Source organism: Numida meleagris, chromosome 3 (genome assembly GCF_002078875.1).
Source record: "Numida meleagris isolate 19003 breed g44 Domestic line chromosome 3, NumMel1.0, whole genome shotgun sequence".
Classification (NCBI taxonomy): Eukaryota; Metazoa; Chordata; class Aves; order Galliformes; family Numididae; genus Numida; species Numida meleagris.
The window spans coordinates 54026173-54044552 of NC_034411.1; the positions used below are offsets into that span (position 1 = coordinate 54026173).

The 18380-nt window shown below is 39.7% G+C and overlaps 1 protein-coding gene across 9 annotated transcripts in view; it reads right to left on the reverse strand.

Moving 5' to 3' along the window:
* The window catches only part of ARFGEF3 (ARFGEF family member 3), an 87673-nt gene that overhangs the window by 49696 nt on the left and 19597 nt on the right, over nt 1-18380 (reverse strand). For 6 of the 9 annotated variants that reach the window (XM_021390701.1, XM_021390700.1, XM_021390698.1 and 3 more), the window contains 3 exons: nt 17886-18017; nt 4417-4485; nt 1694-1825 (listed from right to left, as the gene is read on the reverse strand). In XM_021390701.1, coding sequence (XP_021246376.1) covers nt 1694-1825; nt 4417-4485; nt 17886-18017 — 333 coding nt within the window. The remainder of the gene's footprint in view (nt 1-1693; nt 1826-4416; nt 4486-17885; nt 18018-18380) is intronic. The other 3 variants (XM_021390705.1, XM_021390702.1, XM_021390704.1) reach the window with 1 other exon arrangement.

Consider the following 18380-nt stretch of genomic DNA (forward strand, 5'->3'; position numbering starts at 1 on the left):
ACCCATTGGGTTCAGCTCTGCTGAGAAGGACTTAGGGGTTCTGGTGAAAGAAAAACTTGACAAGACCCAGCAGTGTGCACTTGCAGCCCAGAAGGCCAACTGTATCCTGGCCTGCATCAAAAGAGGAATGACCAGCAGGGACAGGGAAGTTACTGTCCCTCTCTGCTCTGCTCTCATGAGGCCCTATCTGGAGTACTGCATTCAGGTCTGAGGCCCCCAGCACAAGAAAGATGTAGAGTCATTAGAGTGGGTCCAGAGGATGGCCACAAAGATGATCAGAGATCTGGAGTACCTCCCCTATGAAGAAAGGTTGAGACAGTTGGGCTTGTACAACCTGAAGAAGAGAAAGCCCCAGAGTGACCTTCCAGTACTCAATGGGAGCTTATAAACATGAGAGAGAGACCAACTTTTTACACGGTCTGATAGCGATAGGACAAGGGGGAATGGTTTTAAACTAACAGAGGGGAGATTTAGATTAGATACTAGGATGACATTCTTTACTCAGAAGGGTAGTGAGGCAGTGGAACAGGCTCCCAGAGAAGTTGTGGATGCTCCATCCCTGGAGGCGTTCAAGGCCAAGTCAGACGGGGCCCTGGGCAGCCTGATCAAGTAGGTGGCAACTAGATGATATTTAAGGTCCCTTCCAACCCATACCATCCTATGATTCCATTTTACTGCAGCATATATGTATACACATATGCAGATACTATTTAATATAGCACATATATTTACATCTGAAAGCCTCTAAATGGCTTTTCTTACTACAGAAGATACTATTGTGATATACCATAAATTACATAAATGGCTGCCTTTTAAATGCTGGCAACCTGAAGACTCCTTAGCTGGGAGAACCTAAATGAGAAGCCTGCAATGAAAGAACATCAGTGTATCACCTAGTTCCCAGCTCCATGCTCAGCTGTTTGCAGTTTTTTGACACTGTGTTGTGGCCAAAATTCTGCTGGACTCTTGCCTCAAGATGCTACACAAATAGCTACCAAAGCATAATACAGCTGGGATCCAGGGGACAGTACATTGCAAACTACAGTCTCTATCCTTCATCAGATTTTTCTGGGAGGAGGTTTCCTACTGAACTGTTGTAACCACTGTAATTACTTAAGCTACAAAATGGGTAACAGTCTTGACACAGCTTCATGGGTTTTCAACAGCTGTGGAACACAATCTTCTGAGACCATAATCTGAAGAAGCAGCATGTAAGGGACTGAATCATTGAGTATGACTTAATTCTTGTTGCTCTTTCTCAAGATTCTAATCCCCTCCCAAAACAAAGGATTTTATTGATCTTGAGAGCAATTACCATGTGAAGGCGATCTTGTAAGTTTAAAAAAAAGGACCAACTACTCCCATCATTCAGTTACCACCCAAACTCCAGTGAACAAAGAATCCTAAAGCCTGTTAACCACATAGAGCCCTTCAGAGAGGCCAAACCATTCCAAATGCTGCTGAGCTGCTGACAACCATGGCACAATTGTTCTGAAGCTCAATCTCCTTTTCTAGAGTTCCCAAATTAATTGATGGAATGCCATTCTCAAAGATAGGCTGACTTTCTGGTAAGAGCATGGTTGATATCATCTTTTTCTCTCCCCTCCCCATGCCTGCTGAAGAGCAGCAGCACCGTCCACTTGAGCTCTGATCTTGTGGAAGGCCTGTATTCTAAAATGGCTGGGCAAGGTACCTTTTGAAAAGCCACTGATGAAGGAGTGCCAGTAAAAGTTCGAGAGCTCAGGGCCCCAAGGAGGTATGCAATGGACATTTTGATCATTTCATGCATTCGGGGACTTCCAGCTCTATTGCATGCAAAACACAACTAAGAGCAAAACACAGAAGGGTTAGCGAATGAAACAACAGAATCAAACAAAACAAACTTTCAAAACAGAGATGGGATTAACAAAAACACATGACAAACAACAGTCAGAACATGAATTAAACTTTCTTGTAGTGGTCCAGGCAAGCATGAGAAGTTGCACACAGCAAGATTTAATCTGTTTTCATTACTAATAATACTTAAACCATATCATATAGTACTCTTCATGTTGGATGCTTCCAACATTCCAATTTGAGGCTGAAAATATTCAGCAAGATTTGTGGTGTCACTGAGTGGTACACATGAATTGAGAATGACTGGACGGTTCAAATCAACCAGGTGGGTAGACCTGTTTGTCACAGGGAATCCCCAGATAAGAGATCCACCAATAACACAGGCAGCATCTTTCCAATCCTGCAGTGGCTCCTGCTTTGCTACAGAGGGCAGGCTAGGAAAAGTAAGGGACTTAGAAAGAAACGCCAAATAGCACAGACAGTGGAGTGCATAGCTCCTCTCTGCCATCTTTCCATTGGAGCAAGTCAGAACAATAAATGCGGGGACTAAGCAAAAGCTGAACTCAGAAATCATTATCTGTTTCCTACTGCTTATACACTGTAGAATTCAGATACAAAGGAATACTGAGTCCAACTGATAAAGTCTTTGCTTTACCTAAAACCCGGCTGGAAGGAACCTGAGGAAGCATGTATGTGCTTGTATTTGCTAATTAGAAAGAGGTAAACATTCAGTGAAACAATATTTTCTCAAGGGTTGTAGGGAAAATACCTGCACCTCTAAACATACCAAATAAAAATATTTGTGTTCTCTATCATAGTTTATTCTAATTCCCTAAGGGACATAAAAATTTTGTTTGTTTTGATGGCAGATCTCATCTGCGCTCATCAGGGATCCTACTCATTTTAAAAGAAAAAGGAAACAATCATTGTGGTAACTCGTACCACTGCACTAGCAAGGATTTTTAAGAGCTGGGATAGACTTATGGGGAGCGAACTGCAAGTACCAACAACAGCAGAGTTCAACCCTAATCTATGAAAAAACATTTTCAGGATGTTTTAAATGAACAGCAGGTCTACTGTTATCCAAATTTACAGAGAGAACAGAAAATATGATTTCTGATACAGTTTATACCACACAGAACATGACTGATTGACCATTTTCCTCTAGTCGTAAGCTGAAATCGGAAGGGTTTAGAGTCATTAAATGCTTTTCCCAGTGTGTATTTTGTCTAAATTAGAGCTCTTTACTTGCAGCAGAGATGGACTAAGATGAATTAATCAGCTTATACCCTGCATGCTGGAAAGTTTGCTGAGAAAAACTACATCGGGGAAACAACCTGTTTTCTTCTGTTTGGGATGTTAACTTAAGGAGGGTTTAGTAAAACTTAAATGTTTTGACTGACTTTAAATACCAGTTCAGTTCAGTCTTACTGCAACCTTGACAGGTGGGCTTACAAAGACTTCCAAGAACAGCCACACCTCATGGCACTGGAAGCCTCACATAGCACAAAAGAAACCATGGTATGAGTTGGGCAGAACATTTGTTCAAACAAAAAAACTCCCCCCATAAATGGTAAAAACTGAGAAGGAACTCATCTCTAAGGCTTTACATACACAAATTTCACTCGGAGTCTAACAAGAAACATTTAAAGAACCCCCTTTCTGTGGTCAGGGCTGAAATATGGCAATACTAGTAAGCCTTCATTTTCAGAAAGAACAGTTAGCACACATGTTGGGAGGAAAGAGATGGTATGTAGAAACTGTAAGGACATGTATACAATCCTTATATTGCTCCATGGGCATTAGCTCTCCCCTACATTAACAATATAATCTCAGAAAACATTCTGTACATAACAGCGTGTGCTGTGCAGGAGGATGAATTGTTTCTGTCCACCTTCTCTAACCTGAATCAACAGTCCAGTGGCTTGCTACGCAATGTACCAAAATATTACTCATGCAGAAATGCTCACTTAGTAGATCTGCACGTATGTTTTTCTACAGCCAAAGTTCCTCTACAACTCAAGACTTTCAGACTAAAATCTGACTGGAAAAAAAGGGAGACAAACGACCAGTAGCACCTGGATAACACCATATATCCAGAGGCATAATAAATCCTTTACTTGGAAGTATTAGGAAAAATAAACACAAAGCTAACAGGGCATATTGTGGCACTTCTGCTGGGAAGGCATGTTATAGTCTATACATCCCTTTTCAATAAAATTCAGTAGTTTTAGAGTTGCACCAGGTAAGGAATCAGCACAATACTATGTTATTAAGAACATAAGGACGTTTTCCTATTGCAAAACACAAAGCAAAATAAATATGAGAAGTTGTATGCTACAGCACTGCAAGTTTACTATCATCAGTCAATTTCAAAAAGTGTGCCTTCTCATGCAAGCCCACCAGCTCTGTACAATTTGCAGCTGTATTTTCATACTAGACATAAAGTAGTATGAGTCCTTAAGACGGTAGCTGTGATTTGGACTACTTCAGATTCAGGCAGGATAGACACAGAAGACACAGTCTAGCTAGAGGGGAAACATTAAATGGCTCCAACAACTATACAACTGAGGCACTTACCTCGGCAATCTTCAATACTGAACTCCCATTCAGCTCAAATGTGGAGGTATATGTTATACAGAGCAAGACCTTGAATCAAAAGAGAGGGAAGAAAGAAAGAAAACTTAAATTTCATCTGCTATTGCTTCTCTTTCCCTTTTATGCGTTTTCAGCCACCTCTCTTTTCATTCTTAGAGTAGATATCAGAAGCTTTTTAGCACCATGCTACTGGAATAAAGACGTTGGCAATACCAAGGAGCTTAGCTGCTTCCTCCTGAAAAGCTGCAACTCCTAGCCCCAGAGGTGTAGCCCAATGGACTATTTATCAATCTCCTACATCTGACCAAAGAAGGAAAAACAGTTCTGTGATCAATCCCAGCCTTGAAAACCAGTTGATAGCCAAAATCCATTTATACTTCATCCACAAGCTTTTCACGAACTATAATCAGTCCTTTCATTTATTTCTGTTAGGAAAGGGAGGGAAAAATACAAATTATTACTCAGATGACACAGACACATACGTATTATGTGAAACCAGCCATTAATTACTGCTTGACATGGAAAGGATTTCCAAGCCTTGGGTATTTAAAGTAAGTGTAATTGTAGTCACTTGAAAATGAACAATAAAAGGTAATACACAGACCCCAGTTCACAAGGGAGTAGGAACTAAAAACCCTGCACCTTGCTTTGAGGGGGAGGCGAAATGTGATGCTATCCACCATGGGATAGTGTTGTATGATATTTTCACCACATGGCAATGTCCTTCCTCCCCCCTTCCTCTCTCCCTTATCTCCCTTTCCAATCCCTCCAGCACTATGGAAGACTGATAGAGTCTGATCTACTGTCCTCTCTCCTTCTACCTGTATGATTTCCCCCCGTGTCAGAAGTTATGCTTTGCTTGGTCTGAAACAGCCTGAGTTTCTTAGGATAAGCGTACCAGAAAAATATCGATCACGCTAACAGCAATACGTCAGTCCCTAGAACTTCCTCAGCCACTAGGTACTACTGTTCACTGTTTCAAAAGGAAACTCAGGGCATCAGACCAGTTAGTATCACTGTTAATTGTTTCTCTCATCTGTTACATGCTTCTCAGTGGAACTAGGTTTTATTTTACTGTCTGGTTCCTTGACAGCTACTGAGACATGATATCCTAGGGTAATCTCCTTAGCCTAGAACACAAAACAAACAACTTCACCACAGTGCATCTGATCAGACCTTACAAAATTGAACAACCCCAAAAAAGGAAGCAAAGTTGCGTATTTGGGGAGATTATTGCCTTCAGGTCCCTGCAGAGTATAATTTTTCTGACTTCACTGTATTGCGATTTCCACATTATGTTGGAACAATAGAAAATCAATGTCACAGTTTGAAGAAGCAAGCTGGATCACCTCTCATTTGCAAGCTGTGTCACCTCCGTAGATCACAATGATCTCTACAACCATCTCAAAGTCTTCAAAAAGAATGACAAAAAAATCCCAGACAACTCTACTGTAGCACTTCTCAAGCAAGCTGCAGCACCTGAACCCTCATCATTACTACTTAATCTCTGGGAGAGTTCTCCTTTGTGCAGTTATTTTGCACCATAGGGGAAAAATCCATTACTAGGAAAAAAGCATTTAATAATTTTAGAGTAATTTGAACTCTATGTACAAGAGAAGCTTTGAGAATTATCTATGTGCTCTTACAGGTACAGACAGAAGTGCCTGCCCACAGATGAGTGCATCATTTTTCTGCAGAAGGACATAAATAACCTCCTTCACATTTTGGCAGTCAGTATGAAAAGCTTCTACCCACTGAAATGCACGGTATCTTTACAATTTTTTATTTTTTACTTTTTCCAGCAGAAGAACTGTATTTCACTACAGGTTATCACACCTTATTCACAATTTATTTGGCTGCATTTTTATAATACTAAGAAAATAACAGTCAGGGGCCTCATCCTATTCTTAGGAAAGATGGTTTCACTGTAAGAAGTGTTCCAAGAAAAGCATTATGTAATGGCAGCTTTATATAGTTTATATATGGTATCTAGCCCTGATTCTCACTCAGTCCTTTGTAAGAAGACGCTGACAAATTTGGACAAACAAAAACACGTAATAAGAAATGAAAAGGACATGCTACACTTCTGAAGTACAACATTTGTGCCCTACCATCTCATTTTTATATATTTAACATCTAGCTTTAGAGCTAAACAGTTTCTAAGCCAACTTTCTTTACAGTTTTCAAAAATCAGAGAAACACACAAAGTTATCTGCCAGACTCCTTGCATATTCTTGGCTTACTTCACTTGTCACCATCTTCTCTTACAAATTGTTTCTAAGATCTGGAAGACAGTCTCTGACCACGCACAAAACTGCCCTCAGCTATGATTTCTATCAGCACTGCTGCAGAGCTCATTTACAGTCTTGGCAATTTTCCAGGCACTTAACTCATGTTTTCCCATTTCAATGGAACAGGATGACAGCAGTTTTTTTCTGAGATTACTGGATGAAAGATGGGATTAAACAAACAAACAACCCTTAATCATTCAGATCTACTACAGACACTGATTGTCCAGACAGTATATCCCTGTGGTGGGTTAACCTTGGCTGGCCCCCAGGTGCCCACCATGCTGCTCTCATTCTCCTTCCTCATCATGATGGAGAGAATATGTGATGAAAAACTCATGGCCAAGATAAAGACAGGGAGACTGATCACCAATTATTGTCAATTAATTTAATTTATTGCAAATTAGCAACAGAATAGGATAGTGGGAAAAAAAAAATAAAATTCAAACTACCTTCCCTCCTTTCCCCCTGCTCTTCTTCCCAGGCTCAACTTTATTCTCAACTCTTCTACTTCCTTCCCCCAAGCAGCGCAGGGGAACAAGGAATGGAGGCTGCAGTTGGTCCATGATGTTCATCTCTGCAGCTCCTTCATGGTCACTCTCTGACTCTGCTTCACATGGGGTCCCTCCCACGGGATGCCATCCTTCCTGAACTGATCCCGCGTGGATTTCCCACAGGCCGCAGCTCCCCAAGCACTGCTCCAACACAGGTCCATACTAAAGGCTCCACCCTTCAGGCACTGTTCCAGCACAGGTCCCCCATGGGCAGCAGCTCCCCCAGCTCTTCCCCACCGCGGGCTTCTTTCCACGGGCTGCAGCTCTGGCCCAGGCTGCTTCTGTGGGGGTATCCATGGGCTGTGCCTCCTTCAGGCCACATCCACTGCTGCACCACGGGCTCCTGCATGGCTGCACGCGGAGATCTGCTTCGCGTGGAGTGCACGGGCTGCAGGGGACAGCCTGCTCCTCTGTGGGCCTCTCCTCGGCTGCAGGGAGCTGCTGCTCTGGTCCTGGAGCATCTGTCCTCCTTCTGCACTGACCTTGGGGGCTGTAGGGCTGTTTCCTCACATTTTCTCATTCCTCCCTCTCACAGCTGCTGTGTAACATTTTTTGCCATTTCTTTAAATATGTTATTAACAAGGCACAACCAGCATCACCACTATCTCAGCTCAGGGCAGCAGCTGGCATGTTTTGGAATTGGCTCCTACCTGACATGGGGCAGTTGCTGGGCCCCTTCACACAGGGGCCACAGCTGCATTACCCTACAATCAATGCAAATCCAATGCAATCCCAAAGGCTGCTTAACTGCTCATGATACTAATTCAAGCAGTCTATATTTAAAAAGTTAACAAAAGAGACTTTCTTATGCAATGGCATTCTGTTTTCACAACCACTTGTAGTGGAAGGAAAAAAAATACTACAAAGCATTTCCTAGTACCATCTTCAGTACAAAACAAAGTTGAAAATCAGCTTCTGCTCTGCATTGCTGTGGTGAAATCTTAATTGGTTTGGACTCTAAAACAACCTTTTGTTTTTAGAGGAGCTTTGATAACCATAGAGATATTTTCAAAATCACACAACCTCTAGGATATTATAACTGGCTTGTATTATCTTGCAAATGCCTGGATGAGATTAGATTTCCGTAAATGGCCTACCCATAATGAAAACATTAATTTTAATTACTGTTGAAGCTTTGCCTGTCATAGAACATGAAATACGATTCCCACTCCCTGGAGTCCCAGGATACCAATTGTAGTACAAGACTGCACACACAGGCAGTTTTCACAATAGGTAAGAATGAAAAAAAAAAGTGCTTCTAATGGTATACTGAAAGTCAGTAGACACAAAATGACTTAGAGTATTTGAACTGCAATGGAATTTAACTTACGTTACAATGTCTATCTGACATTTTAAGGAGATCTCTTATAGAAGGAACATTTCAGATTAGGAGAGTGCTAAGTGTTGCCAGCCATGTTCCCCAAGTGCTTAGTACATATTTGTAGTGAAAGGCAACTGTCACGCTGAAGAGCTTATGGTGGAATCATATGAACTCAACAAGGTGTGAAAGCAAGCAAGCAGTGCCCCCAAGACAGCAAAGGATAATTTAATAATTTGACGTTTAAAGCAGTCATCCAGCATTTCTGCAAAACAGAACAGCCAATGACTTCGTATTTGGCAGAATAACTAGTAACCTGACCATGTTACATTCTTCGGCTTTGAAGGAAAACAAGGCCTGAAGAAATGAAGTGCATTAATGAACTTGTGGACACAGTGTCACCGTGTATCACCATACAAAACACAGCAAGTTTTTAATTATGAAGAGAAAGGAGACAGTGTCTCCCATGAATTAGTAAACCCATGAAAGGCCTTGCTATCACCAGCAACTGGTGCTCAGCATTAGGCATGCACCAGGGCTTCAAGCAAAAGGGTTGTATCTGCTATAGAAGAACCTCACAAATTATCAATGGTGACATGCTGAATGCTCCCCGATGGCCACGCCCATTAGTTTGCTAGACTAGAACAGAACTACTGCTGAGCACTATTTATGGTGTTATGAAACCAACTGAAACTTCTGCACATTAAGTACAGTTGTAGGAAGGAAAGAAGTGATTTAAAGCAACTGCTTAATAGACATTTAACTGGCTTTCTTAACAGCTCTGACAGGGGCTTTGTCTTTAGAATGGTAACACTTGAGAAAAGAGAAGGTTTTTGGAAAAAAAAAAGGGCAGTTAGCACTGTGCTAGGGTTGCATTTCACACTTCACAGGTTACAATATATTTAGGTACACTGCACTACTTTATGAACAAGAAGACAGTTAAACTGAGTAAAAAAAAAAAAAAAGAAATGCAAATTGAAAGATGCCAAAGTTCTAATGCTCCTTTTCTCATTGAGAATGACATTTTAAAGAGAGATTCCAGTAGATCAGTCATGAAGTGAGTGCTTTTTGGTCTGCTCACTCATGGTGCTAGGAAACTCCCATAAAATAGAAGAGGAAGTATTATGTATGAGGCAAAAAATGGAAATGAGGAAATGGGAAAGTGTAGAGGGATGAGAAAGACTATCACCATTAGGGAAAAAGAAAAGAAAAAAAAGCAATTAACTAGTAAAACCCAGAAGAAAAAGAATTGCAGAAAGGAAGTTTTAGGTGGGGCATCTAAAAACAAAGAAAGAAACTCAAAGCATCGAACTGTTCCATGTGTCTGTATAACAAATATTCTTAAGGCAATCATTTTACATACAGATACGTGTAAGTAATTACATGTTTGAGTACTGTTTCCTTGCTACAAATTATGCTGGTATTAAAAAAAAAAAAAAAGATCACAGAGTAACTGATTAGAAATTGTAAGAAAGGGAAAAGCACAAGAAAGGAAGTTAGGGGCCACCCATTCATAGCAACTAACATAAACTGCATGCACGTACAACAGAATTTTGCTATTTTTTTGACATAACATAGAGCTTTTTTTTCCTGCATTACAGTAGTTTGTTTGACCACTTTGCAAATTACAATGATTGTCCTAATCATTACTTAGACAAATAAAAGAAATATATTACAGCCCCTGCTTCTCAACTGCAATATCTTCCCGCTGAACTCAGTTCCCACATAAAAATGAAGTTACTTGTATCCACCCACAGCCAAGAAGGAAACAAGAACTAGTGTATTCCCTAGCTGAAAGATTTTGCCATTTATGATTTTTTTTTTTTTGATGGGAAAAGAGTTGTGAACTTCCTTACACCCAGATATATGAAAACATGGGATACATGCAAGGTTTCAACAAAACTGCATCAAGGAAACATTGTGTGACAGCGTACTTCAGGACAGCCAATTTGAGCTTCCTGTTTCAAGTCAACAGATTTTTTTATAAGAAGGCAGCCGGAAGAAAACCTAAGAAATGGGTGCCCCACAGGTTGTCTAGCCTGCCAGAACACTTCACCCTGTCCCAGACCATCTCCTGACCTGCATCCAGGAAAGAGGACAAAAAAGCCAGATAAGCTGTTCTTGTGGTTGCTTGGCACTATAATATTCAGTAAACAATAATGTCTGGCTGCAGGGGAAAGATGAAATGGCAATACATGAAAGTTAAAGGGTTTCTGTACTTGGCTTTGTGATCATACAATGTCTTTGTGGTTTACTTCCTTAACAGCTAAGTAATCCCCAAGTTCTTGGTATACACCTAAGACTGAAGTCTAGGAACTTGTGCTTCCCCTTCACGCTGAACAGCTGTTAGTTACATCATACTTTCCAGAGCTGGAGACCTGCTACTTTCCATTTGGCACAGGGAAATCTGCAGGTATGACTCAGACTCACTTGTGTATGCGGCCTGGCACAGAACAGCTGAGCGATAAGCCTCCAGTACTGCTGAAGTTCCTCCATTTCTCCCTTTTGAGACAGTTCTTCTTTAAAATCAGCACTCATACAAAAGAGGATGCCTGTCACAAGCACTCCAAAAGAATAAGTAAACCTGCACAGACAGCATAATCTATGCAGTATTTGATAACAAGCATTTTTATTTATTGCCCCTTCTGTCTTATCCATGCTAGAGACTGATGGAGAAGTGACCACAAAGGACCAAAAACCCTGCCGTCTTACCCTTCCCCTCTTTTTTAACCACGATGGAGAAAGCTCAGGTATTTCATTCAAGACTGTGGATTCTGCTATGATGGTCAGGCACCTAAAAATTGGTGGAAGTGAGTTATGATTTATAGGAATATCATAATCTTAATTATGAGTACTGTGCACTTACTACAGTCCTAATTAATTCAGGACAGAATGAGCTTATTTTAAAATACATAAGATAGGTCATGCAGTCCTCTGGAATTAACCTGGTTACTTAAAATTAAGAATAAAAAAAGAGAGAGAGAGAGAGAGAGAGAGAGAGAGAGAGAGAGAGAGAGAGAGAGAGATGTGAACCCAAGAGAGTCTGGATTTGCAGTTGGCCTACATTGCAACAATTAAAATTATGAAATGGTTGAACAGGAGAGCCACTAAGAACGCTAGCATAGCTAGATAAGAACTGATTGTAGACAAGAATCCCATTTGCACATTATGCAGGTTTTTGCAGACTCCTCTCTTTGAGGGTGCAGACTTATCACATCTCTGAATTATGAACTGGACAAAAATCAGTTATTGCCTATTGCTCATATTAGGCACCACAGTTACAAGAAATAAAGATCACATTCAGCTGAAACTTTCATCTGCAAATTTTCAGCATTTTCTTTTCTTTTTTTTCTTATTAGTACGCATTTAAGCCAGTTCTGCATTTAAAGCATGAGAATAAAGTTGGATATTCATTTTTCACTGTGTATGAAACAGGTCCTTCCCTGCTCATAAAGAGAGCAGAATGTAATTTGTATTGCAAGTGATGTTGAATAACGTTTTCAATAATGCAGTGCACAAAATATATTGAGAGGAAAAAATAATGTAATCACAAAATTATTCATTAAAATTAATGAATAATTAACATTATTTTTTAATTAACAGCAACTATTAGTAACTAGGTTGCTGATTCACATTCACCATTTACCAGTCATAATTTTACTGCTGCACCAATGAACGCTTATTTTTAAATGTGTCCTGCAATTACTCTTTTTATTCCTAAATAAAACCATTATACATGCCATGTCTTGAAGAAGCAGTATAGAGAACTTAGTCTGTATATACATTCTTAAATGCAAGTTATTTCAGTTCAGCTCTCCTGTCCATTTGATTGCACAAGTCAAGAAAAAGCAAAACAGTTGCAAATGATATTCTACTAAGCAAAAATCAAGTTGTATGTGGAGACATATTTCATAAACATTAAGCTTAAAACAATGGGAAGGCATCCATGTTTGTGAGAGCTTATTATGGTGATCCGCTCATTTACGAGCATCCAAGGTAAAGGTGTAAAATATAATCATCCAGAGAGACCAAGATTTTAGACTTGTGCTCTGTCACCATTTCAGATCAAACATTTTAGAACTACTTTTCAAATGCATAGTAAATTTTTCTCTATCACGAAGGGCCAAAGCAAAAACCAACCGAACAACTCCTCTTCCCTTCTCCCCTCCTGTCTTGGAAAAAATAACTACTAATACTCAACCTAAAACCAGCATTTCAGAGGCAGAGGTATTTGTTCCACTCCACCTGCTCTTACAGAAGAGAACTTTCATCAAAGAACTCTAATCTAGATTTTATTTCTGACTACAGCCAAAACCAAGAACTGAAGTCCCAAAAAGAGCTGTCTAGTATTACTGCTGGAGAGCTCCCAAATGCTCTATTAATGCATCAGTGAATAGGTACAGAGAAAAGATTGCTGTAACACAGCAGATTTAGCAAGCACTCATTAAATCTCATTCAAAGCTTAGAAAGAGTTTTGGCTGACTATTCACTGAAAGCCCACAGAATAAAATCAGAAAAATTATGTTCACTGGGAATAAACTAACCTTTCCTAAATGAAATTGCTGTTCACCACGGGTAATAGGTAAATACAGGGATTAGAAGAGTCTTCCCTCAAGCAAATTTGGAAGAACAGATTCTGCTTCCAGAAAACCCACAAGTCCATTTCAAAAAACACCATAAGTAGAGTAGCCAGAAATACAACATAAATGAATCTTCCCAGAAAATTTAAAAGCTGAATTATGCCTTTCTTGTTTTCTGCCAGTGCCCACTATTTTGTGGTATATCCATCTTATCTGGAGAGCTTACTTCTGAGTGAGGACTTATCTATTATCTTGCAATTACTCATCAAGCTTCCTTATTTTTTTTAAAGATCTTTTTGTTATTTTAGAAAAATGTTGGCACAGATAGATAAATAGACAGAAAGAGGCACTGCATTGTTAAGAAGGTTGTCAAATTCCAAGTGGAAGTCACCATAACTTCAGTGAAAAGAGGCAAAAAATCATTGTGGCTTTGGATTCTTTCTGCCCTAGTCTCTTCCTTCATACTATGTTTCCCCTGCTTTGGCACCAGTTGTGTTCAAAGGTAAATTCTAGATCTTCCAGCTGAAGAACTACCAAAAATCAAAGAGAGAAAATAAAAATGCTCAGCTATACATTAGTTTCATTTTCCTCTGCTCATCTGGTCATATCTGATAGTGCTTTTGTCAATACTGCATGTGCTCTGGCAAAGGTCTAATTAAACAAAGCAGATGTACTTCTGGCTTCAGATGTTTTTAAAATGGCTGAATTTAAAAGCAGTTAACCAAGAAAGAAATGAAGATCCTCCCTACCCCACAACCATACCCAAATCCATGATATTTATCTTCGGTCAAGAATCTCTCCAGAAATGCTTTCTGCTGCAGACTACTTGCTCACTCGTCTAGGGCTAAGGCCAACAAAATGTCCTTAATCCTCAACACAAGACACATCCTTGCATTTCACTCAGTTATAATGCAGCCCTATGTCACATTACCACGTTATTCTTACATCTGAGCCAGCCATATTCTTGGTCTGATGTAAAGGGTGAATTACTCCCTCTTTCCCCCCTCCAATTTTGTCTGTAAATCTGCAAATGTATCAATAAATCAGTGAGTCACTTTGGTGCATCACTGATAAAACTGACAACGTTTGATTAGTGATCAGCATAGCTCTTCCTTCTCAACTTGCACAAATACTGCAATGTAAATATGCAAGTAAAAATACTCATTCCGTTTTTAACTGCAGTCAATCTATTGATGGATTACGGGAAGATCAACAACAAGGTACTGTACAATTGTGTGATTTTCCATTCCCCTGATACAGCCAGCTGAGCATAGGAAAAGGACAGACAGGTTCAGCATATATGAGAAGGTTTTTCAGTGTGATAATGAAGTATCATGGCAACAGCAAGGCAAATGCTAAGGCGGCCTTGCATCAGGTCCATTGTTTCTACTGATTACACTTTCCAGATAACCTGCTTTTTTAGCATCTTTTAACATGATCTAAAACACATAAGCAAGCCCAATTTAGTTCTCAGTGTAAAAATACTAATAAATCTCTGTCAAAATGTATTAGAGGTACAAAGAATAAGCAGACAGCATACTCACTGAGATACTCTACAGACATCTGATGCTTGGCACTTAAACAGAATGTAATCTCGTACACCACTGAAACCTTTCATTAGTACATGCGAAATCCAACGCAGTCAGTATACCTTTATTTGTTACTGGTCCACATTCGTGCCAGGAAGTTTTAGCTTTTTCTCCTTCCTCACAGAGAAGACCAGCAAATTCTTTTGGGCATACTACTACTGTTCATATAGGAATTGCCCAGTACTTACTAATATATTTAGATATAGTGTTGAGAGACATGGTTTAGTGGGGTTATTGGTGGTAGGTGGATGGTTGGACTGGATGATCTTGTAGGTCTTTTCCAACCTAGCTAATTCTATGATTCCACGATTCTAATACTAACAGTGTCCTTCAAAAAGACGAGCAAGAACTTCAGAGGAACTTTCTCCCATAGAATTGCTCTGAATGAAACACCTAACGGAGAGATGCAATCCATGGCTGGTATCCAGAAGAACTGATGATATTGCCAGCAATATCTAATCTGCAGTCAAATTTAGTATTTGCTTATTACACAAAGTAAGATTCCACTTTTAAACAGCTTATAGAAAGGATAAAATCACCTTCACCTATCACAGAGGAGAGGGGTATTGTGAAAGATGAAGACTTTGAGCTTATCTTGACAGCTGCATTTCATCGGTATTAATCTTCCCTGGTTGCCCAGGATGTACTTCAGCCAGTGTCCAGCCTTGCCCTGAACACTGCCATTGTGCCATTTCTGTGATCCTCCAACACGGGAATCTGTGTAGCATGCCATAACATTCACTCTTGAAAATAAGGAGGATCTAGTACCTATCCATAAACTACTGAGTGCCATTCCACTTTTACAGCAGTAGCCTCAACTGTTCAGTTTCCTCAGTGCTGGAAGACATCCAGCTAGTACTCCTTTCCATTCACTTACAGCAACCACTACAGTTTTCCTATTCCATTTATACCTAATGCCGCCTTTTTTAAATAATATTTGATTAATTATACAAAAACAATATATAATAATCTAATATATAAAATAATATTCGATTAATAGTATTAATTAATAGTTCCCCTAAGTGTACCAAAGCAACTACCTGCACTTATGCTTCTATCCTGTGTTCATCCTTTTACTACTAATCCCAATTTGCAGTCACCTGAATGTAAAAACTTTACAGACTGCTTCCCAAGCTCATCAAATCCCTTCATACACATTTGCAGAACTGACAAATTACAAAGAACCATAAAGATAAATATTCAAAGTGTTTGCTATGGATAATTAGTAAAGTGTGAATTTCTGGTGGATACTTGCTGGGAACAACAGGAGATATTTTGGATAGGATTTCCAAACAAAGCTTTTAAGCGAGTCAGGAGCTTAAGTGCCAGTAACTTACAGTGAGATTTACACTCCTGTACTTCTGTTGTAGAATCTATTTTACATAACTAAAAGCTTTTGGTTGCATTGTCAATACATGGGAGACTCCTGCAACAGTGCAGCAAGTCACAAAGAATCAGGCTGCTATCACTGCTGACCTAGTTTCATACAAACCTCACATTCAGGAGCATCTAATATCTGCAACACGTAAGAATGTGTTTAAGCTCCTCTGGATAGAATAACCCAGTCTAAAGAGTAGTTGTATGCTGCCTTTACGACACTATTTAGCAAAACTAGGGATAAAACCGCATCGTTGAGACAAGCTGCTTGAAATCCTGAGGACTTCACCACACTCCCAGACCTCTACTCCCAGATGCACGTGCAACTGCATTTGTAACCTTCAGGTTACAATGTAAAAGGATCTACTGCTTAAATTGGCTTTTAGGTAAGTCTCAGATACAGTTTCTTGAGCATTAAATGCTCTGTTTAAATGTTTCGGCCCTCTGGTCTTCCTCAAACAATAAAATACAAGTTTTACATTGTTCTTGGGCTGTAAAGATGAAATGTGATTTTTACCATATACCCATTTTTACCATTCATTTATCCAGAACTTTAGGAAAGAATTGATACATTAAAATTTCACTCAGTACAAGGAAGATGATGTCTCCCTTTCTCTTTTGCACAGAACTGGAAGCGAGCATTGCTTTTGTTGTTGTTGGTGGTGGTTTGTTTTGTTTTAAAATATTTAAAATATTTTATTTATTTTGCTTATTGCATCACTGTTTCAAAGAAACAATGTACATAAGATTCTGAATCTGCAATACTCAGGAAGCTAAAAGCAAACAAACAAAAAAACAAAAAGTGAGAGGGTGCCAGTTCAGAAGCACTGCTGCTTAACCCTTCACCTTCCTCACTGCAGGCAGGAAAGAAGCATGCTGGGTTAGAACTGCAGATCTGAGTGCATTAAATTAAATTAAGCCTGTTCACAGGCAAAATCCTGCTTCCATAAAATGTGGAACAGACAAACGCTCATCCTCTTTCCCTCTTGCTAGGCTCAACCTTCTGCATGTTCTGGCACAGACTGCATGCTGCAGGCAAGCAACCAGCCTCACTGGCAGAGTACAGCCAGTACAGAGAAGTTTCAGAGTGAGTAACATATATTCATTAGGACAAGGCTGTCACACATCGGAAAGAAATAAAGACACCTAATCTATGAACTTAACAGTAAATGACAGTCAAGTAAGTAGATCCAAACATATAAATCAGTGCTAAGTATGGCAAACACACAAGACCACTAGAAGAGTCTTTTTCAACAAGGGTTTCCACTGAAGATCCAGCCATCACCGTACTGTTTCATGTGAGCAATGCAGGTACTGGAAGACATTATTTTCAAGGCAGTACTATCAAGTTATAATATACAAGTTATAATATACCCACACAAACTAGCAAGCACCTATCCACATGTTTCAAAATTACAAAACTGCGTAGCCCAGTTCATGAGCACTAATACCAAATACAAACTTCCAAATCTGCAAGTCATTTACCTGTGAATTACCATAGAGTGAATTGTTTGTCCTGTTTCAGATTCTATTAACAGTAGTAGTCACAGTTCTTTCTAAATACCTCCTGTTAACCCAGGACAACACAAACCAAGCAGAAATGAAAGCAACTGACATCTGCCAACAGGAAAGAAGGAATCAAAGTCCCTACAGTGAAGATTTCCAACACAATGCCTAAAATTGTTTGCTAGTCCCAGCAGTTACACAGCTTCTACTGCAAGCACTGACATGTGCGAAACACTAACCTTCATCACTTCAACTTGCAGATCTTCATTGAGCGAAGGAGTCACTTTGACGGCATTCAGCATCTGATTAAGCAACTGTTTCTCATCCGAGTCTGTTTCCACGGATACAAACCTCTCATCAGACAGCAGCTTCTGTAGAGAGAAAGCGGCAATGCACAGATTGAAGACAAAACTGCCTCTGACTAATGCTGCTGTTAACTACTATACCAAGCCTACTAATGTTGGTACTACAGTGGCTAGGTTCTGTGTACAAAATTCAAAGTGATCCAGTAACATAATGAAGTACAGCAAAAACTGGAAAATCCATGCCATGATGAAGGAAAGGATAGCACCTTTTGAACCAGCTGCCATTCCAGCAGTGCCTTTCCCACGCCACCTCTGGAGTGTCCAGAAGAAAGCAGTTATCAGCAACTGATGTGAGACCACAAATCACTCCAAGTAATGCCTTCCATCCCTCCAAAACAAAGTAAAAAAAAAAAAAAAGAAATAAAAAAA